We start from the raw sequence: 19,520 nt of genomic DNA, 5'->3' as shown, positions 1-19,520 counted from the left end.
ACTGGCTGCACAGAAAATATCAAACGTTGTCTGATAACTCTCCTTGTGTGTGATTATTAAGCAAGCTGGTAGATTTATGTTTAATACATGTGATGGAACATAATTAAAATTGCACACATCCATTATGCTTGATGATTTTCATGAATATTACAGATTTTAATAACACACTTATGTTAAAAGATGCGATGTAGATCATTGCACTGCCTATACATTTGATGATTTAATTTATCAAGTGCGCAACTGAATTTATTCAGTGTGTTGAGTCATACAGGCCAATGAAGTCCCTCATGTCGTTTTGGTCAGTACTGGGTTATACAATCTCAGCTGTGGCAGTGGTGAGGGAGAGGGATCCCATAGGCTTCAGTGTTTCTAGTTTCATTAACAGGAATGTAAACCAGGGTTCTCAAACATGGCTGCTTTGCAACAACACGTTTAGTAACTATGTGGGTTCAGGCTCAACTGCAATATTTCCTATTGTGGAAATACTGTGCTGACAATCATCATCAAGGCTCACAGATGCAGAATGGTGACTTCAACAAAGTACTTGAGGGTTAACAGGACATATGAACCATGCAGCAAGTTTCAGAGTTACACACTGATTAAGACTAGGACCAAGAAGCAGCTCCTGAAACAGAATGCAATACTCTTCAGCTACAATTGCTAACACTACACAACTTTCAAATAAGTAAATGTAAATTTCCTAACAAGTCCACTGAGAGGCAAAAATTGTACTACCATCAGTTATGGCATATCCATCTTTTATATCAATAGGTATATTAAGCAATAGGACAAAAAATTGAAAGCAGCTATACGCGATTTCCTTCAATTCAATAAACTAATGGCTATTTTACATTCAAACTTATTATATTATCATTTTCTCTGGACAAATTTGGATCCAAAATTCCACTGTGACTACCCAATTAACTGATCATTCCAACACTTCATCACTCATTTACTGGACAATGCTATTGGTAACATGCTGAAAAGGACCAGAAACCTAGCATAACTGAAAATGGTGACATTTTCTGAAGTTACCTCTCATTAAGTAGTTTTGAGTTTAAAAGTATGGCAATACATACTTAAACAAATATTTTCCAGTTAAACAGAAACCTAGTGGTATGCTTTATTAGTCATCTTTTATAAGGTTTAGTGATACATCCTTAATGGATATGTGAAAAATATTTGTGCATAATGCAGAGTATATTCAGCAGGTTGGTAAACATGAATGAAATGCACAAATGTTGGTTATTCCAGGAACTGTGTTAATTACTAAGCTTCTATACATTTCTATACTGTAATATTAATCACACATGCACATTATATGACAGGAAAACTGTTTGTATTTTAAAGAATGCTGGGTTAAATATTCCATTTTTCATTAGTATCTTATTTTTGCACATTTCACTAAGGCCTACAAAAAAATCTAAAAGCAGTTCACAACATAATGTGATCATATTGTACTCAGGGGTTCAAATAAGTAATCAAATTCCAATGAGGGTTGGATTAACAAGCTGAGGATTTCTGTGCATTATGAATAATAAGATTTTTGGATAAGTCCAAATACCTTTTGCTTCAAAATCAAAAGATCACATTTTAAATCCCTATTTTTGAAATAGCATTATTAATTCACAATTCCTGATGAAACTATTTTTAAAACTAGTCAATGAAAAGGGCCAGAGTAGATGAACTATCTCCTTTCAATATTTTTTGAGAAAAAACCCACAAAGTGTTCAGCTAGCATATTTAAAACAAGAGGATCAATGATTCTTTTAGAATAATTGATCATTTGGTATATATATTCGTCAAAAATAACCCTCTTTACATTTTCATAAATCATAAAATTATAACACTAAATCGTCAAGCTCACACTGTGAAAAGATAATGTTGAAACTAATACTGATTATATAACTAATATTTTCCAGTCCAAAATCCCTAATTTAATTCTTTATTAAAAATAATTGTTTTGTGGCATCTTGCAGGAAAGCTTTTCTTCATTTCTACAAGGCAAAAGGTTAAGTACAAGAATATAATTAACATATCTTCTGACAGCAAACTAACAATATTTTCTGTGATATTCACTTGCAATTTTAGCATAATTTCTGAACTTAAATTTTAAAGCACCAATTTTACAGAGGTGGAAATAGGCAGTCTTAGTGATGGCATGAAAAGAGGCTGGAAGCTCATCTCAGGATCAAATGTGACAGCAAGGCTGTGAACAGATTGGCTTAATATCAGACTGCCAGGAAGAGAAATGAAGTCAGTAGCTAGGGATTGGAATTCAGTCTTTCCATTATGGCCCCTTATCACTGACGAGCAAATCAGAGCAAATTGACTTTCTTTAAATATATAATGCTATTGGTAGAACAAATAGAGACCTCTATTAAATCTCCTTTTAGTCTTCTCCATTCAAGTAGAAATAATTATAGTTTCTTACCTCTCCTCAAAATAAAATTTGTTATCTAAGCTCATATTTGTTGAGTCTATGCCATCTCTATGGGTTTAGTGATCGTTCCAATAATAGAATGCCCAAAACTACACAGTAGCTTTAAAGATGGGCTTACTCAAATTTATTATTACCTCCATAATTATCCCAAGAGTGGATTCTACCAACACTTTTTTTGACCTCCATAAATTCAAAATCATTTATCCTCTTCGTCCTTTGAGGTGAAAATGGCCATGTTCATCATCTGGGGCATTTGGTAGGGTTCCTCTGTGTACATAAGCGACTGCTAAGGTTGATCTGCACCCAATTGGCTCTGCTGCAAATAGGACACGTTACCAGAGACGACCGAGTTTTGGATGAGTTGCTCGCTCAGCATTTCCTCTCCTTGTGCTTTCTCTCTGCCTTTGATATGTGATTGCTTTAGAAGGAGGCTGCGCCACTTTATATTTGGTTGTGGCAGGTGCGGTGATCCTGGGCAAGCTTCTCCCAGGATTTAAAGTTGATATCAAAACTCTTAAATGATGCCTTCAGGCCATTTTTGTAGCACTTCTTTTGACTGCAATGGCAGCGCACCCCAGACTTAAGCCCTCCACAGAAGATTTGCTTTGTCAAGTGCCATTCTAGCTACATGACCAGCCCAACTCAGTTGTGACTGTCTCAATGTGGTGTGGATGCCAACTCAGGTGAACAGCTCAGAAATTGATATTTTGTCCTACCATCTATCTTCAGGAGCATGCAAAGGCATCTCAAGTTAAAGTGACTGAGCTTCATGGTGACTGGTGCACAGTCCAAGTCTCCCATACGTAGAGCAGAGTGGGTAGGGCTATTACTCTATAGACTTTCAGTTTGGTAGGCAGGCTTACTCCTCTTCACTCCCAGACTGATGTCTGAAGGCTGCTGAAGGCTACACTTGCTTTGGCAATTCTTGAATTGTGTTTCTCCGTGTATTTCTGACTCACCTTTGCATGTCTCATCACGTCCATCCCCATCTTCAGTGGCACAGCCTGTAGCTGGCATCGCACTACTGCTTGTAACATGCTCTCCAAACCTTCTATTTCAAAATGCGTCTCTCGAACTATGGTTTCAGTTACCTCTCCTGACACTTTGAAATATTCAACTTTTTGACTTTAAGGGTTATTGTTCTCTCCAAGCCATGAAAATCTCCATGTCACAGGTGTCAGCTGACATACTTGGCCTGCCATCCAATGAATGAACATGGAGCAGTCTAGTGAAAACTACAGTTAGCTTTTGACTTGCAACTAATCAAAAACTATAATTTTAAGATATGAAACAGCAAGTTTTCAAAAGAAAAGTTGTAGCCTTCAGTCACACTCTTAAAACAGAATGGATGCACTCTTATGATGCCAACCAAAATGATCTGCAGCAGGCACCCACTTGCTAACACTGCTGTCTCCTGTTTTCAGAATCAGAACAAAAAAAACTCAGGAAGCAGGCAAATATTAGAAATTAAAAGAGAAAATGCTGGAAATACACAAGTTCATCAGTATCTGAAAAGATAGGTTAATGTTTCAGGTGGAGATAATACCTCAAGTAAAAGAAGGGGTACAAGAGAGCTTCGTTATAGACTTGAGCTTGAGGGGAAAGGAAACAACAGGTCAACAATCCTTTTTATCTTTTGTAATTTTTATTTTAAATTATGTTTTTGGATATAAAGTCAGATTCAGGATTCTAAGGATTAATTCCCAAAGATCAAGTATTTTTTTAAACTTGGCAGAGAGAAAAAAAAAAGGCACCCTTGGAAGAAAGGGGTCTAGGTATTTTAATAAGCTCTCTGAAAGGTGATGGTCCATCCATAACACAGTTAACCATATTATCAGACAATGCAGAGGTCATTAGTACATTACAATAATTCCTATTGATAGTCAAACACATTATATCAGAAAGTCTCTTTTTACTAAGAAAAGCAGAGGTTTGGACAAACAAGCCACTGTACGCGAAGTGCTCTGGGATGTTTAGAAGGCGTAAAATGTACTATATAAAGGCAAGTTCTTTCTTTTCTTTATTTGAACCCCTGTACTGTATTAGATAAGGCGGCACATAAATTACAGAATTACATCAAAAGGACAAAAGTAAGAAAAATGTTACCAACCTTCTGTAACTTTAGGAAGTTCTTTGCAGAGAAAGAATAGAGAAAGAGGATTAAAGGAAGGTAAGCAAAGAAATATTACAGCAACAGACAGCAATACAGATTACAAAAGGTACCATATTACAGTAAGCTCTCTAACACAGCTGGGCTTGCCACATCCATCATCGCAATAGGTTTTCAAGTAATGGCATTGCAAGTGAAGTTTTCGTTTTCAATAATTTAAAATTTAGAGATAAAAAAAGTATTTACAGAAGCGAACATGCTGATGACTAGCCATTAAAATACTCATTCACAAAGCACTATACCAATCCAAATTTTATGTACAGCAGGGCATCCTACAGTCATTGGCCACACTGCATTCTAGAAAGGACAAGAGATAAAACATAGTGAAATAGCCTACAATAGTGTTACTTTCAACTGGACTTGATCTAAAGCAATCACCATCATAAACAAAGCCGAAATTCCAAAATTGTAATGGATCTAATATTCAGGCCTGCAGAAAAAGACCAATATTAAATTACGTACATCATTATCCATCACATGAATATTTAGTAATAACTTTCTCATCTGCCACATATTTGCATTTAAATACTATGAACTGCAAAGGTAACAGGGCATGGAAAGAAAGGCAATGAACAAAATAAGCTGTGTAAGAAAGAGACTGGAAGGAAACTTTGTTGTCCATAATGACTGACAAATCGTCACAATAATGTAACACAGGTAGGAAATTTATTTTTAAACTTTCTTACCACTAAGAAAGACCAGCAATTTTATTAAAAAAGGTCATCATACCAGGTCTTACCTTCCAATAACTGTGAGCTAACATTGACAAACTCAATCTTCTTTCTAAGGTACCGCTGATTAAGTTTCCAAATACAGGAAATAAAAGCATTTTTTTCTGCTGTGCTGCTGGCAACCCACTTGTAAACTTTTTCAAAGTGCAAATCGAACTCTGGATTCTCCTGTAAACATGAATAATACAAACCCATTTAGTTACAGCACTGAATTTTAGAAAAACATTTGAGGTGAAGAAGTAGTTGGGATATTATGGATACATTTCAGGCTCCTCTGCACAGCTTAACTGTGTACTCAAATTAATAATCCCTGCACATTCAAAGAATTGAGCTCAAAAGCTGCATTTGAATTTTGGTTCAAGACTGATGGGCTCTTTTCTGTCAATATTGGAAAGGTGAACCAAGCTGTTAACAATCTTGCCGTCCTGTTAAACCCCAAGCTGAACTTCCAACCCAATATTCTTTGCATTGCCAAAAGAAACTACTTCCACTGCCATACCATTTCCTGTGTCCTACACGATGCTGTAACTCTACCTATGCCTTTAGCTTCTCCAGACATTTCCATTGCTTTCTTGTCTTCAACCACTGTAAATTTCAGCTTATCCAAAATTCTTATACTCGTATCCTATCCTGCATCAAATCTTGCTCCTCTCTTCACTGACCCTGAGGTGTTGGAGGACTGGTAGCCAAATTTAAATTTCTCACTCTCATATTTAAATCCAATCATGGTCTTTCCCCTGCTCTTCTCTGTCCCCTCCTCTGAGCTTTTAACCATTTCCTCAACATCCCTCTCCTAACTCACTCACTATTCCTGATGCCAGCTTGTTGTACACTTTTGTCCCACCAGTAGAGATTGTTCCTTCACATGCCTTGGTTCCACACCCTGGAATTCTCTCACTAAATTTTTCTGCCTTGCTAACTCCATCTCCTCCTTTAAGACCTGACTAAAGTACCTGCCTTTTGAGGGAATTTTTGGTTACCCTTCCTAGTATTTCCTTTCTTGTTTTGGTGCTGGTTTTTTGATGAAGGACTGTGGGATGTTTTTCTACATTAAAGTTTCTATATAAATGTAATTTGCTAGTGATAGCTATAGAGCTGTCAATATCATGAAATGTTAGAAGTGATACTCTTCATTGCCAAGTGTGTCCCATAATGTGACCTTCTTAAAACACATTAAATTGTACCAATTTTTAAGAGCAAAGTTCACCAGTTATATTTTACTGTCTAACTAAAATGAAGATTCTCACTGGCAATGAGAGGCACATGGCAAGACTGTATTCACAAGAACTAAATGCGCAACTTTCTGTCCGATCATCTTCATCAGCTGTGGTAGTGGCTGCACTGCAGGAAGGAGAAAGCCAGCCCAGTGGTAATCATTATTGTGCTAAATTAAAGGAATAAAATCTTTTGGTTCCACAAACTGATGTCAACACAAATACTGAACAAAAAGAGCCAATGGCAGTTCTAGACTCTCCTTCTCTGCAGCTGCTCACCTAACATCAGCTCCAAACTGTCAGCAAAACATTCCACAGGAAATCCTATAGATCAGTATCCTTTCCAGTTCTGGATGCTATTTGCGAGGTTTGAAGTGGGAAATTTCAGTACCAACTGAGCATTGCTGTATTTGCCCAGGATTTCTGTTTTCCCAGCAGAGGCATTTCCCAACTAGCATCCAAAATCAGAAAGCTTTTAAGATTTCCTATGGAGCTGTTTAGCTTACTCACCCTCCCATTTTTGGGTACTGGTACATCTTGCTGAATGTGTAGATTGGTGGAGCTCTGTGGAACAGAGTAAATAAAGATTAATATCTCCTACAAGGGAAGGGTTTTTAAATGTTAATTAAACTTACCTTTTTTGGCACAGGGGGATTAGGGGGTGGAGAAATGCTTCACTTGAAAATATAGCTGCACACTTTCTTTCTATTTCAAATCAGTTTTTCCCCATTAGACCTCTATTTTGTATTCTCTTTGTCACCACTTTTACTGGTAGCATATTGCACTGGGCTATGGACTTCCATGCTTAACAAAGCCAATGCTTCACAATTAATTGACAGAGTGTGCACTTCCAGGATGCAATCTGGAGATTTGCCAATTTCTCTTTCCCTATTAAACCATTTTCTAACATATGCAGCTGCGCAGTGGAATGAAAGCAAATTATTCTCGAGTTCATTGCACACCTGCTAATTTACTTAGCCTCAGAGTATTCAATTCAACATCTAATTTAAACTGTCATGAATTAAGTGTTATGAAACCCAAAATGTCTTTCCAACATTTGGGTAATATGGCAGAACAGGAGATGGGGAAGGGAAAAACTAGCTCAGAGTGATAAGTTATGTGCATTTTAAAGCATCTAAAATGACTGACCGGTTAAACAAAAAAGTGGCAAATTTGGATATCCTAGCAAAACTGGAGTCAATGGGAATCAGGGGGAAAACTCTCCACTGGTTACAGTCATACCTAGCACAAAGGAAGATGGTTGTGGTTGTTGGAGGTCAGTCATCTCAGCTCCAAAACATCACTGCAGGAGTTCCTCAGGGCAGTATCCTACGCCCAACCGCCTTCATGGCCTTCCTTCCATCATTAGGTCAGAAGTGGGGATGTTCGCTGATGATTGCACAATGTTCAGCACCATTCACAACTCCTCAGATACTGAAGCAGTCCATGTCCAAATGCAGCAGGAGCTGAACAATATCCAGGCTTGGGCTGATAACTGGCAAGTAATATTTGCACCACACAAGTGCCAGGCAATGACCATCTCCAACAAGAAAGAATCTAACCATCACCCTGTGATGTTCAATGGCATTACCATCACTGAATCCCTCACTATCAACATCCTGGGGATTACCATTGACTAGAAACTGAACTGGATTAGCCATATAAATACTGTGGCTACAAGAGCAGGTCAGAGACTAGGAATCATGTGGCGAGTAACTCACCTCTGACTCTCCAAAGCCTCTCCACCATCTACAAGGCACAAGTCAGGAGTGTGGTGGAATACTCCCCACTTGCCTGGATGAGTGCAGCTCCCACAACACTCAAGAGGCTTGACACCATCCAGGACAAAGCAGCCTGCTTGATTGGCACCACATCCACAAACGGTCACTCCCTCCACCACCGATGTACAGTAGCAGCAGTGTATACCATCTTCAGGATGCACTGCAGGAATTCACCAAGGCTCCTTAGGCAGCACCTTCCAAACCCACGACCACTGCCATCTAGAGGATAAGGGCAGCAGATAGATGGGAACACCACCATTAGGAGTTCCCCACTAAGTCACTCTCCATCCTGACTTGGAAATATATCACCGTTCCTTCACTGTTGCTGGGTCAAAATTCTAGAACTCCCTTCCTAACAGCACTGTGGGTGTCCCTACACCACAGAGACTGCAGCGGTTCAAGAAGGCAGCTCAGCACCACCTTCTCAAGAGCAACTAAGGACGGGCAACAAATGCTGGCCCAGCCAGCGAAGCCACATTGCGTGAATGAATTTAAAAAACTCTTAATTGTTCACAGTTAACACCTTTATAAGGGTTATCAGTGGACTCTGAGGCATTTAATTGCTTCACATCATACCTTGTTGGCATCTTTGGAATCAACGACAGCCAAATCTCGCAGTGTCCACGCAGTCTGCCTTTTGTAGAAATCTCCCTTATCGGATTTCTTCACCTTTACAACATTTACTTGGACTGGTCGCTCTGTTGTTACTGTAAATATTGAACATTGAGAAGTTGATAAATCAGATGTGCTGTAAACACCAAAATAGTATTTCATGTTACTAAAGGGGACTAAATAACAATCTAAAATGCTACTACAGAGCTAATGTTTATTGCTGAAAAAAGAGACATGTCAAAGCTTTATGTCTTTTACTCATCAGGACACTTCACAAGACTACCAACATAAGGGAAAAACAACAATTTATACCGTAAGATAAAAGCAAAAAAACTGCGGATGCTGGAAATCAAAAAAAAAAATAAAAATACCTGGAAAAACTCAGCAGGTCTGGCAGCATCTGCAGAGAGGAACACAGTTAACGTTTCAAGTCCGTATGACTCTTCAACAGAACTAAGTAAAAATAGAAAAGAGGTGAAATAAAAGCTGGTTTAAGGGAGAGGGGTGTGGGACAGGTAGAGCTGGATAGCGGGCCAGTGATAGGTGGAGATAGCCAAAAGATGTTATAGACAAAAGGACAAAGAGGTGTTGAAGGTGGTGATATTATCTAAGGAATGTGCTAATTAAGGGAAGAAAGCAGGATGAGCAAGATACAGATAGCCCTAATGGGGGTGGGGTGAAGGGAACGAATCGAAATAGGCTAAAAGGTAGAGATACCCACGGTGGTTGACAGGGCCCTCAACAGTGTCCGGCCCATCTCCCGCGCATCCGCCCTCACACCTTCCTCTCCCTCCCAGAACCATGATAGGGTCCCCCTTGTCCTCATTTATAACCCCACGAGCTTCTGCATTCAAAGGATCATCCTCCGCCATTTCCGCCAACTCCAGTATGATGCCACCACCAAACGCATCTTCCCTTTACCCCCCCGGCGGCATTCTGCAGGCATCATTCTCTCCGGGACACCCTGGTCCACTCCTCCATCATCCCCTACACCTCAACCCCCTCCCACGCCACCTTCCCATGCAACCACAGAAGGTGCAGCACCTGTCCCTTTACTTCCCCTCTCCTCACCGTCTAAGGGCCCAAACACCCCTTTCAAGTGAAGCAGCATTTCACTTACACTTCCCTCAATTTAATCTACTGTATTTGTTGCTCCCAATGTGGCTTCCTCTACATTGGAGAGACCAAACACAGGCTGGGTGACCGCTTTGCAGAACACCTTTGGTCTGTCCGCAAGCATGACCCAGACCTCCCTGTCGCTTGCCATTTCAACACTCCACCCAGCTCTCATGCCCACATGTCCGTCCTTGGCCTGCTGCATTGTTCCAGTGAAGTTCAACGCAAACTGGAGGAACAACACCTCATCTTCTGACTAGGCACTTTACAGCCTTCCGGACTGAATATTCAGTTCAATAATTTTAGATCATGAACTCTCTCCTCCATCCCCACCCCCTTTCCGATCCCCCCTTTTTTCCCCAATAATTTATATAGATTTTTCTTTTCCTACCTATATCCATTATTTTTAAATGTATTTCCATCCATTGTTTTATCTCTACCTTTTAGCCTATTTTGAATCCTTCCCTTCACCCCACCCCCACTAGGGCTTTCTGTACCTTGCTTGTCCTGCTTTCTACCCTTAATTAGTAAATTCCTTAGATAATATCACCACCTTCAACACCTCTTTGTCCTTTTGTCTATGACATCTGTTGGCTATCTCCACCTACCTCTATCCAGCTCTACCTGTCCCATCCACCCCCTTTAAACCAGCTTATATTTCACCTCTCTTTTTTTACTTAGTTCTGTTAAAAGAGCCATATGGACTTGAAACGTTAACTGTGTTCCTCTCCGCAGATGCTGCTAGACTTGCTGAGTTTTTCCAGTTATTTTTATTTTTGTTAACAATTTAAACTGTATGTGAAGAGAGTGCTAATTGGTTGGCAAGTGGACACTGACTGGTAGAAGCTTTGCCATGGAGAATACACCAGTGACAGTGGCTGACAGTTAACTGCCAAGCATTGTTTGAAATTTAAACCTGGCAGCTTGACCCTGATTGGTCAAGGGATTGCCCTGAGGAATGAGTCAGCGAATGGCTGTCACTTATTTTGTTTAGACACAATGCTTGTACATGTTCTTTCTGTCTGCAAAGAACAGGGCCCTGCGCCTTAATATATGTAGCTTCTACATATATTTATACATATATACATGTACATGTTTTGCTACATATCTAAATGCTCAGGGATCTGTTCTTTGCAGACAGAAAGAACATGCACACACATTGTGCCTGTTTCAGCTAAACAAAATAAGTGACGACCATTTGCTCGTGGCCTCATTCCTCAGGGCAATGCCTTGACCAATCAGGGTCAAGCTGCCTCGTTTAAATTTCAAACAATGCTTGGCAGTTAACTGTCAGTCACCAACACTGGTGCATTCACCACGGCAAAGTCTCTACCAGTCAGGGTCCACTTGTCAACCAATCAGCATTCTCTTCACATACAGTAGTATTCTTGCGGAACAGTCCTGATGAGTGCAAGACAAAAAGCTTAGACATGTCTCTTTTTTCAGCAATACGCAATTCTATACTATCAAACAACTAATGTTTATTTCATACTCTGGGAAGGTTGCACACAAAAAGTGAACAACGCCCTGTTGAACATTAAGCCATCCCAGTTTCTTTATTCTTCTTGTGCTATCCATTTTTCATTATACCTCTGCGTGGCTCAAAGATTGGTATGGGAGAAATGGGTTCCAATTCATGGGGCACTGGCACCAGTGTTGGGGAAGGAGTAAGCTGTTCCGTTGGGACGGGCTTCATTTGAACCACGCTGGGACAAGTGTCCTTGCGAATCGTATAACTAGGGTTGTAGACAGGGCTTTAAACTAATTAGTGGTGTGGGGGGGGGGTTGCAGGATTCAATTGAAGGAAAGTTTAAATAATCAAAAAGAAACGAGAGACCAGAGGTGCAGGGTAGTGAAGAGGCAAATGATAATCAAGCAGAAGAGTGCAGAAATTAGAATCAGAATGAGTAATAATGGTAAAATGTCAAGGCTTAAGGCCCTTTATCTGAATGCATGCAGCATTTTAAGAAGATAGATGAGTTGATGGCACAAGTAGAAATAAATGAATAGGACTTTGATAGCTATTACAGTGACGTGGTCGTAGGGTGACCAAGACTGGGTACTCAATATTTAAGGATATTTAACGTTCCAGGAAAATAGGCAAAAATGGTGGGGTGGCTTTGTTAATAAAGGAAGGTACCAGTGGGGTGGTGAGTCGTGACATAGGTGCAATAGATTGTGATGTGGAATCAGTTTGGGAGCAAGTAAGGAATAGCAAGGGGAAGAGGTCATGGGTGGAAGTCATCTATAGGCCCCCAAAGAATTGCCTCAGTGGAGGGCAAAGTATAAATTGTGAAATAATGGAGTTGTGTAAGAAGGATGCTACAGCTTTCATGGGTTATTTCAATCTGCATAATAACTGGACAACCAGACTGACAGGGGTAACATGGAAGATGAATTTGTAGAGTGCATCAGGGATTGTTTCTCAGAGCAATAAGTTGCAGAGCCTACCTGGGAACAGACTATTTTAGATCTAATAATGTGTAATGAGGAGGGGTTAATAAGAGATCTCATAGTTAATGATACTCTAGAGGGCAGCGATCATAACATGGTAGGATTTCAAATTCACTTTGAGGGCGAGCAACTTTGGTCTCAAACCAGTGTCCTCAACTTAAATAAGTGCAATTACAGAGGTATGAAGAAAGAGTTGTCTAAAGTGGGCTGGGAAAATAGACTAAGGGGAAGATCAGTGGATGACCAGTGGCAGACATTTAAGCAGATAATTCATAACGCTGAACAAAAATGTATCCTGGTCAAAAAGAACGACTCGATGGGAAGGGTGAACCAGCCGTGGTTAACAAACGTGGTCAAGGAGAGTATCCAATCAAAAATGAAGGGATACAAAGTGGTGAAAACTAGTGATAGGCCAGAGGACTGGGATTATTTTTTTAGGAACCAGTAGCGGATGATTAAAAAAATAACAAAGAGTGAAGAAAATTGATTATGAAAGTAAGTTGGCAAGAAATATAAAGACAAACAGCAAGAAGTTCTATGGGTATATAAAAAGGAAAAGATTGGCTAAAGTGAGCGTGGGACCCTTGGAGGGTGTAACTGGGGAATTGATAACGGGGAACAGGGAAATAGCAGATAATTTAAATCAATATTTTGCATTGGTCTTTATGGTGGAGGACACTATAAACATCCCAAAGATACCAGTTAAGCAAGGAGCTAATTGAAGAAAAGATCTTGTAACAGTCTCTATTACGAGGGACAAAGTATTTGATAAACTAATGGGACTAAAGGCAGACAAGTCGCCAGGACCTGATGGCCTGCATTCAAGGGTTTTAATGGAAGTGGCTGCAGAGATAGCGGAGGCATTAGTTGAAATATTTCAGAACTCACTAGATTCTGGGAGGGTCCCAGTGGATTAGAAAACCGCTAATGTGATGCCCCTGTTCAAGGATGGAGGGAAACAAAAAGCAGGAAACTACAAACCAGTCAGCCTAACAGCTGTTGTTGGGAAAATGCTAAAAGTCCATTATTAAGGATAAAATAGCAGGACATTTAGACAAGCTTAATGCAATCAAATAAAGTCAACATGGTTTTGTGAAAGGGAAATCATGTTTGGTAAATTTGCTGGAGTTCTTTGAGGATATAAGAAGCAGAGTTGATAAAGGGGAATTGGTAGATGTAGTGTATTTGGATTTCCAGAAGGCATTCGATAAGGTGTCACAAAGGGTTATTGCACAAGGTAGGAGCACACCGTATTGGGGGTGATGTAATAGTGTATTGAGGATTGGTTAACACACAGAAGACAAGAGTTGTGATTAAGTGGTCTTTTTCAGGTTGGAAAGGCGTAACTAGTTGAGTGACACAAGGATCAGTCCTAGGGCCTCAATTATTTACTATCCATATCAACGACTTGGAGAAGTTGGCAGAGTGTAATGTACCCAAATTTGCTGACAATACAAAAATGGGTGAAAAGGAATGTTGTGATGAGGACATAAGTGCGAGAGGGTATAGATAAGTTGAGTGGGCAAAAACTTGGCAGATGGAGTTTAATGTAGGAAAGTGTGAGGTAATGCACTTTGGTAGGAAGAATCAAAAGGCAGGCTATTATTTAAATGGAGAGAGACTCCAAAGAAGTGCAGCACAGAGGGATTGGGTATTCTTGTACATGAAACACAAAAAGTTAGCATGCAGGTGCAACAAGTAATTAAGGCGGCAAATGGGATTTTGGGCCTGTTTGCTCGGGGGCTGGAGTTTAAAAATAGGGAAGTCTTGTTACAACTATACAGGGTGTTGGTGAGGCAGCACCTGAAGTACTGTGTTCAGTTTTGGTCCCCATATTTAAGAAAGGATATACTGGCATTGGAGGCAGTTCAAAAGAGATTCACTAGGCTGACTCCTGGGATGAAAGAGTTGACTTATCAAGGATGGCTAAACAGGCCTTTATTCATTAGAGTTTAGAAGAATGAGGGGTGATCTTTTTGAAATGTACAAGATTCTGAGGGAGCTTGACAGGGTAGATGTTGAGATGATGTTTCCATTAATGGGGGAATCACAAACTAGGGGACATAGTTACAGAATAAGGGGATACCCATTTAGAACCGAGATGCAAAGAAATTTCTTCTCTCAGAAGGTTGTGAATGTCTGGAATTCTCTACCTTAGAGAGTTGTGGAGACTAGATCACTGAAAGTATTTAAAAAGGCGGTAGATAGATTTTTGAAATATATGGGAGTTGAGGGCCATAACGAGCTGGCACGAAAGGCTTGAGGCCTGGGGCAGATCAGCCATGATCTTACTGAATGGCGGGGCAGGATTGAGGGGCCAAATGGCCTTCTCCTGGCTCCTCTTTTTTATGTTCTTATTGAAAGCAGCAGGTACCTTTTGTTAGTGGGCCAGAATTAGAAGATTGCAGAGTACCCAGAGGACCATAGGGTAGGAGGGGGAACAGAGATAATGACCAACTCCATCCCACTCCTTGATATGTGTCTAAGGTTGAATAAAACTGTTCAAACCTTGGTGTCATACTTGACTGAGAGATGATCTCCCAACCACATATCCACCCCATCACGAAGAAAGCTTATTTTTGCCACCTTAAGATTGCCCAACTCCGCCCCTGCCTTAGAGCATCTACAGGTGAGCCCCTCAATCGTACCTTTATTATCTCAAGGCTTGACTATTCCAACTCATTCTTGGCCAGCCTCCCACCTTCCATAAGCTTAAGTGCTTTCAAAGCTCTGCTGCACACATCCTAACTTGCACCTAGTCACCCGAGCTCACTGAAATACATTGGCTCTCTGTTAAGCAATGCATCGATATTCATCCTTATTTTCAAATCCCTCCATGTCCTCTCCCCTCCCTATCTCTTTGACCCAGGGCTTTCCAAACTGGGGGTCATGAGATGAGATTCTGGGGTCACAAGCTCTGCAGTAACAATATCTGCCGTGGAGCTCCGACTGAATCTTAACAACTGCAAAGGTCCCTTTAAATCCTTGCTTTTTAAAAAAATGGTGGGCGTGGCCTAAATGGCTGACACTTGAGGCCTTATTCCTGATACGAAAAGAAACAAATGAAAAGGTAAGTTTTTAAAATATGTTAAGATTAAAATCTCTGTTCCCCTCAAAAGCAGGTCTCCCCACCCACCCATCTACGCTCTCAGCTCTCACTCAGGGAGTCAAGGCAATTTTGAAGCTTTGAAATAGAGTCCCAGTAGGAAAAAGTTTTGGAAGCATTGCTCTAACCTCTTGCAGCCCTACAGCCCCCTAAGATTTCTGTGTTCCTCAAATTCTGGCCTCTTGCACAAACTTGAATTTAACTGTTCCACCACTGACAGCCATGCCTTTAGCTGCTGAGGCCCTAAACTCTGAAATTCCCTCCTTCAACATCTCTGCCTTTCTATGCTAAGACGTAAGATGCTCCTTAAAACCCAGCTTTTGGCCAAGCTCTTGGTCACCTGTCTTATTGTCCCCTTAAAGGACTTAATGTCAAATTTTGCTTGATAACACTCCTGTGAAGCATCTTGGGATGTTTTATGATGCAAGAGGTGCTATATGAATGTAAGTTGTTGTTGCTGGGATGGGGGTGCATTTCATGCCTGGAAGCAAACAGTAAAAGGGACACTTTATTAGTCCCAGAACACACGAGTAGTAATTTTTATGGTATTCTGTATTCTATCATATGTGAAGGTGAAATATATACACATTTTTAGAAATATAGATGTTAATCAAAACTGCAGCAGGATCACAACGCAGAAATCAAGTTGAATTCCATACATAAGTTATCTGGCTAAACTACTGATAACGTAACAAAAACTGAAAGCAAAATAAATCCTAATTTGTATTGTACTGCTTAATATTTTAATAGACCAAAGTATTTACAGTCAGCCCAATTATCTTTTACATAACATTTACACTACCTTTAATTCAGGGAAATTCCCAAATTGCTTTATGAAGGGGCAGGGAAGGAAGAAAAGCATTGACAAAAAGATTTGAAAACATACAAGATTTGCAGCAGGGTAATAGTAGAACAGAAGGTAATACACAGCAGAGAATCAAAGGAGTGAAGGGTGCAGTCTAGAATAGAAGAATCAAGAATGGATTTGAGAAGTGGTGGAGCTGCAAATGAATGAGTTTTGGAAGAGCAGTGACAAAAGTGTGGACATCAAACATGAAGATGACGAATACATGGTTGTAAATTTCAGCAGCAGTGGGGTGAAATTGAAACAGAGTTGGGAAACATTGCAGAGGTGGAATCAGGCAGTTTTCAATTATATACTTCAATAAAACAATCATTGCAATTTCATTAATAAAATACACTTTTGTTTAACCAGGAATCATTGCTTCTGGAAGTGATAGTGCAAAGAGTGCTATCTGCAACATTTAAATTAATTTACATTTTTTGAATATTTCATTGGGAACTATCACAATAGAATTAAAACCTACAGTACCAACTTATGCTGAGAGTAGTTGTCTCTTGATCAGTGATAGGATGCAGTTAGCTAAGTACTAACAGTAAAATAGTTTTAAAAGGCCGACTTGCTTCAGTCAGCTTAACATATAAAAGGTTAACAAAACTTGTCCTTCATCAGTCAGCTTAACTTACAAAAGGTCAACTAGCTTCTCATGTTAAAGAGACAAAAATTATGGAAATCTGATGTTTGCCACATTCAGTCAATTTGAAGTCAAAATTAAAGGTGTATGGATTAACTGTATTAAAAACAATGGTTTAGATTGTGAATGGAAAAATGTTATACATCCCTAGGCATATATGCTCATAAAACATTAATTAAAACTGACTGTACACAGTGTTAAACTGTACCTGTAGCACAAAGAAAACAGTTTTTCTTCTTTTTGCCTGCCTTGCAAACATTGACAATGCTGAGCAATCGTTCGTCATTTGGAGTGAAAATATCCCTCTGTAAAGCATGTTTGATTGCCGTCATTCTGAACACTAAGATGAACAAAAAAAAATTCATTTGGTTTGTCAGTGAAAGGTTATCAGGAAATAAACTTCCATTATCTTAAAAACTGCACAAGGGAATGGCTAGCTTATTGGATTTGAATAATGAACATACACACCTTTGGAACTTGGCTTCAAATATAGCCTGGACTCAGAATAAGCCCCATTAGGCTTGTAAATCAATAGTTTCAAGTACAGTTCATCCAAGGTATAAGTAGACAGTACAAATGTAAGTTTATAATTCTGGAGTACAAACTGATTTGTTTGAGGCACACTGTTGAGGCAGAGTAGAGGGAACTTTAAACGTACATAACACATACATCGCCTGGTATGATGCTAATTCTAAATGTTAAAAATGAAGAATTGCGATTTTCAAATACTTAGAACTCTCTTCACAATAAACATACAAATTCAACAGGACAGACATGTAAAAGGAGGGAACACGCAGAAAAAATACACCAGAACATTTTCAGGCAATGCCATAGAACAGATTCCTCGCATAATAAGTTTCCAATTTCAGTGATGAGACTGAATTGACGCAAAGTACAGTACTTATTCTGAGAGGTGATCAAGAAAACTCTAGGGGCTATTCTCATTTAAAAATGCTCCACCAGTCAGCTCAAACCACACACCTAGGAACAAACCTCAAGGGAATAATGCATAGAGATCAAAACAGACAAAGTGTAGGAAGGAAGGAACACAGATTTAGCAAGTTGTATTTCCATTGTGATGACAGTTCCTGACTTGTTCTATTTGCATTCATGGAAGTAAAGCAGTATAAGCAGCAACATCAACATCTTGCTGAATGAGTAGACTTAGCAAAGAATGGCAAAAAAATTGAAACCAATCGACAATCAGCAAAGTAACATTTTTTGCACCCTGGATGTAATAACAAGACAAACCAATAATGCTTTATAGGATCACAGGTCAGGAGTAGACTATTCAGCCCCTCAAGCCTGTTCCACCATTCAATTATATCATGGTTGATCTGCACCATAATTCCATTTACCCACCTTTGCTCCACATCCCTTAATACCCTTATCTAACAAAAATCCATCTAATTCAGTTTTCAATTTTCCTATGACTAGTTTCAACAGTTTATTGAAAGTGAGTTCCAGGTTTCCATTACCCACATCACCACTGAATGGCCTAACGCTAATCTTAAAGTTATGTCCTCTTGTTCTGGGTTGCCCCACCAGAGGAAATAGTTTCGATCTATCCTTTGAAAACCTTTAATAATCTCAAACAACTCAATTAGATCATCTCAATCTTCTATACTCAAGGAAATAAAAGCCTATTTCCCACATTTTAATCCTTCTAATCACATTTCATTCTAGTGAATTCAAGCCACACCAAACCTAGTACACTATAATCTCTCCAGCCCGGAAATCCAAAATCTGAAAATACCATTTGTCCAGAACCTTTTTTTGAGTAGGCCCAAACAACTCTCAGACTCACCATTTGTTGCACAGAACAAATCCCACAATAGTGAATGTGATGGCCTTTATAATTATTCTAATGGTCTTGCTTCTACTGAAGGTAAGAGTAACAGCCTTTGGGAAGACTGCAGCAGAGAAGAGATAGATTACATAGAAAGAAAAGTCAGCTAATCAGGTTGGAATTAAAATTAAAAATTGTAGTCTTTCACACTGCCAATTTCCAATGTTTCTGGGAAAGGAATTTTTCTTTATATATCGAATGCTTAGTAAATAATCTGGCCTGTTGGTAGTGATAATTCCAGGTCACCTTGAATCACCTACTTCTGCGAAGTCATCAGCATCACTTTAGTATAGTAGAGTTTAGTAGAGTACTTTGAAAACATGAAGATGCAGTATTTGGATAAATAAAACAACTTTAATTAGCACTTTATAATATTTTGTCACCATTTTATGTCACAGATACACATTTATATCAGATTCACACACTTGCAGCGAGACTCATTTGTTAATCTATAATCCAGAAAATTCCAAAATCCAGAAATGCCTTGGTCCCAAGCATTCTGGACTGTACAGGTTACAACAGCAGTTCCAAACTGTGGGTCACGACCC

The 19,520-nt window shown here is 39.5% G+C and overlaps 1 protein-coding gene across 7 annotated transcripts in view; it reads right to left on the bottom strand.

Annotated features, from left to right (window-relative positions):
* exoc1 (exocyst complex component 1) overlaps window positions 1-19,520 on the bottom strand; it is a 105,005-nt gene that overhangs the window by 65,264 nt on the left and 20,221 nt on the right. For 4 of the 7 annotated variants that reach the window (XM_041183769.1, XM_041183790.1, XM_041183800.1 and 1 more), the window contains exons 2-5: window positions 17,332-17,463; window positions 8,916-9,046; window positions 5,353-5,512; window positions 4,554-4,574 (exon numbers count right to left, since the gene is read on the bottom strand). In XM_041183769.1, the coding sequence (XP_041039703.1) occupies window positions 4,554-4,574; window positions 5,353-5,512; window positions 8,916-9,046; window positions 17,332-17,455 (436 nt within the window). In that variant the 5' untranslated portion in view covers window positions 17,456-17,463. The remainder of the gene's footprint in view (window positions 1-4,553; window positions 4,575-5,352; window positions 5,513-8,915; window positions 9,047-17,331; window positions 17,464-19,520) is intronic. The other 3 variants (XM_041183780.1, XM_041183810.1, XM_041183827.1) reach the window with 1 other exon arrangement.

This window comes from Carcharodon carcharias, chromosome 1 (assembly GCF_017639515.1).
Source record: "Carcharodon carcharias isolate sCarCar2 chromosome 1, sCarCar2.pri, whole genome shotgun sequence".
Classification (NCBI taxonomy): Eukaryota; Metazoa; Chordata; class Chondrichthyes; order Lamniformes; family Lamnidae; genus Carcharodon; species Carcharodon carcharias.
This window is presented reverse-complemented; position numbering and strand designations above follow the sequence as displayed.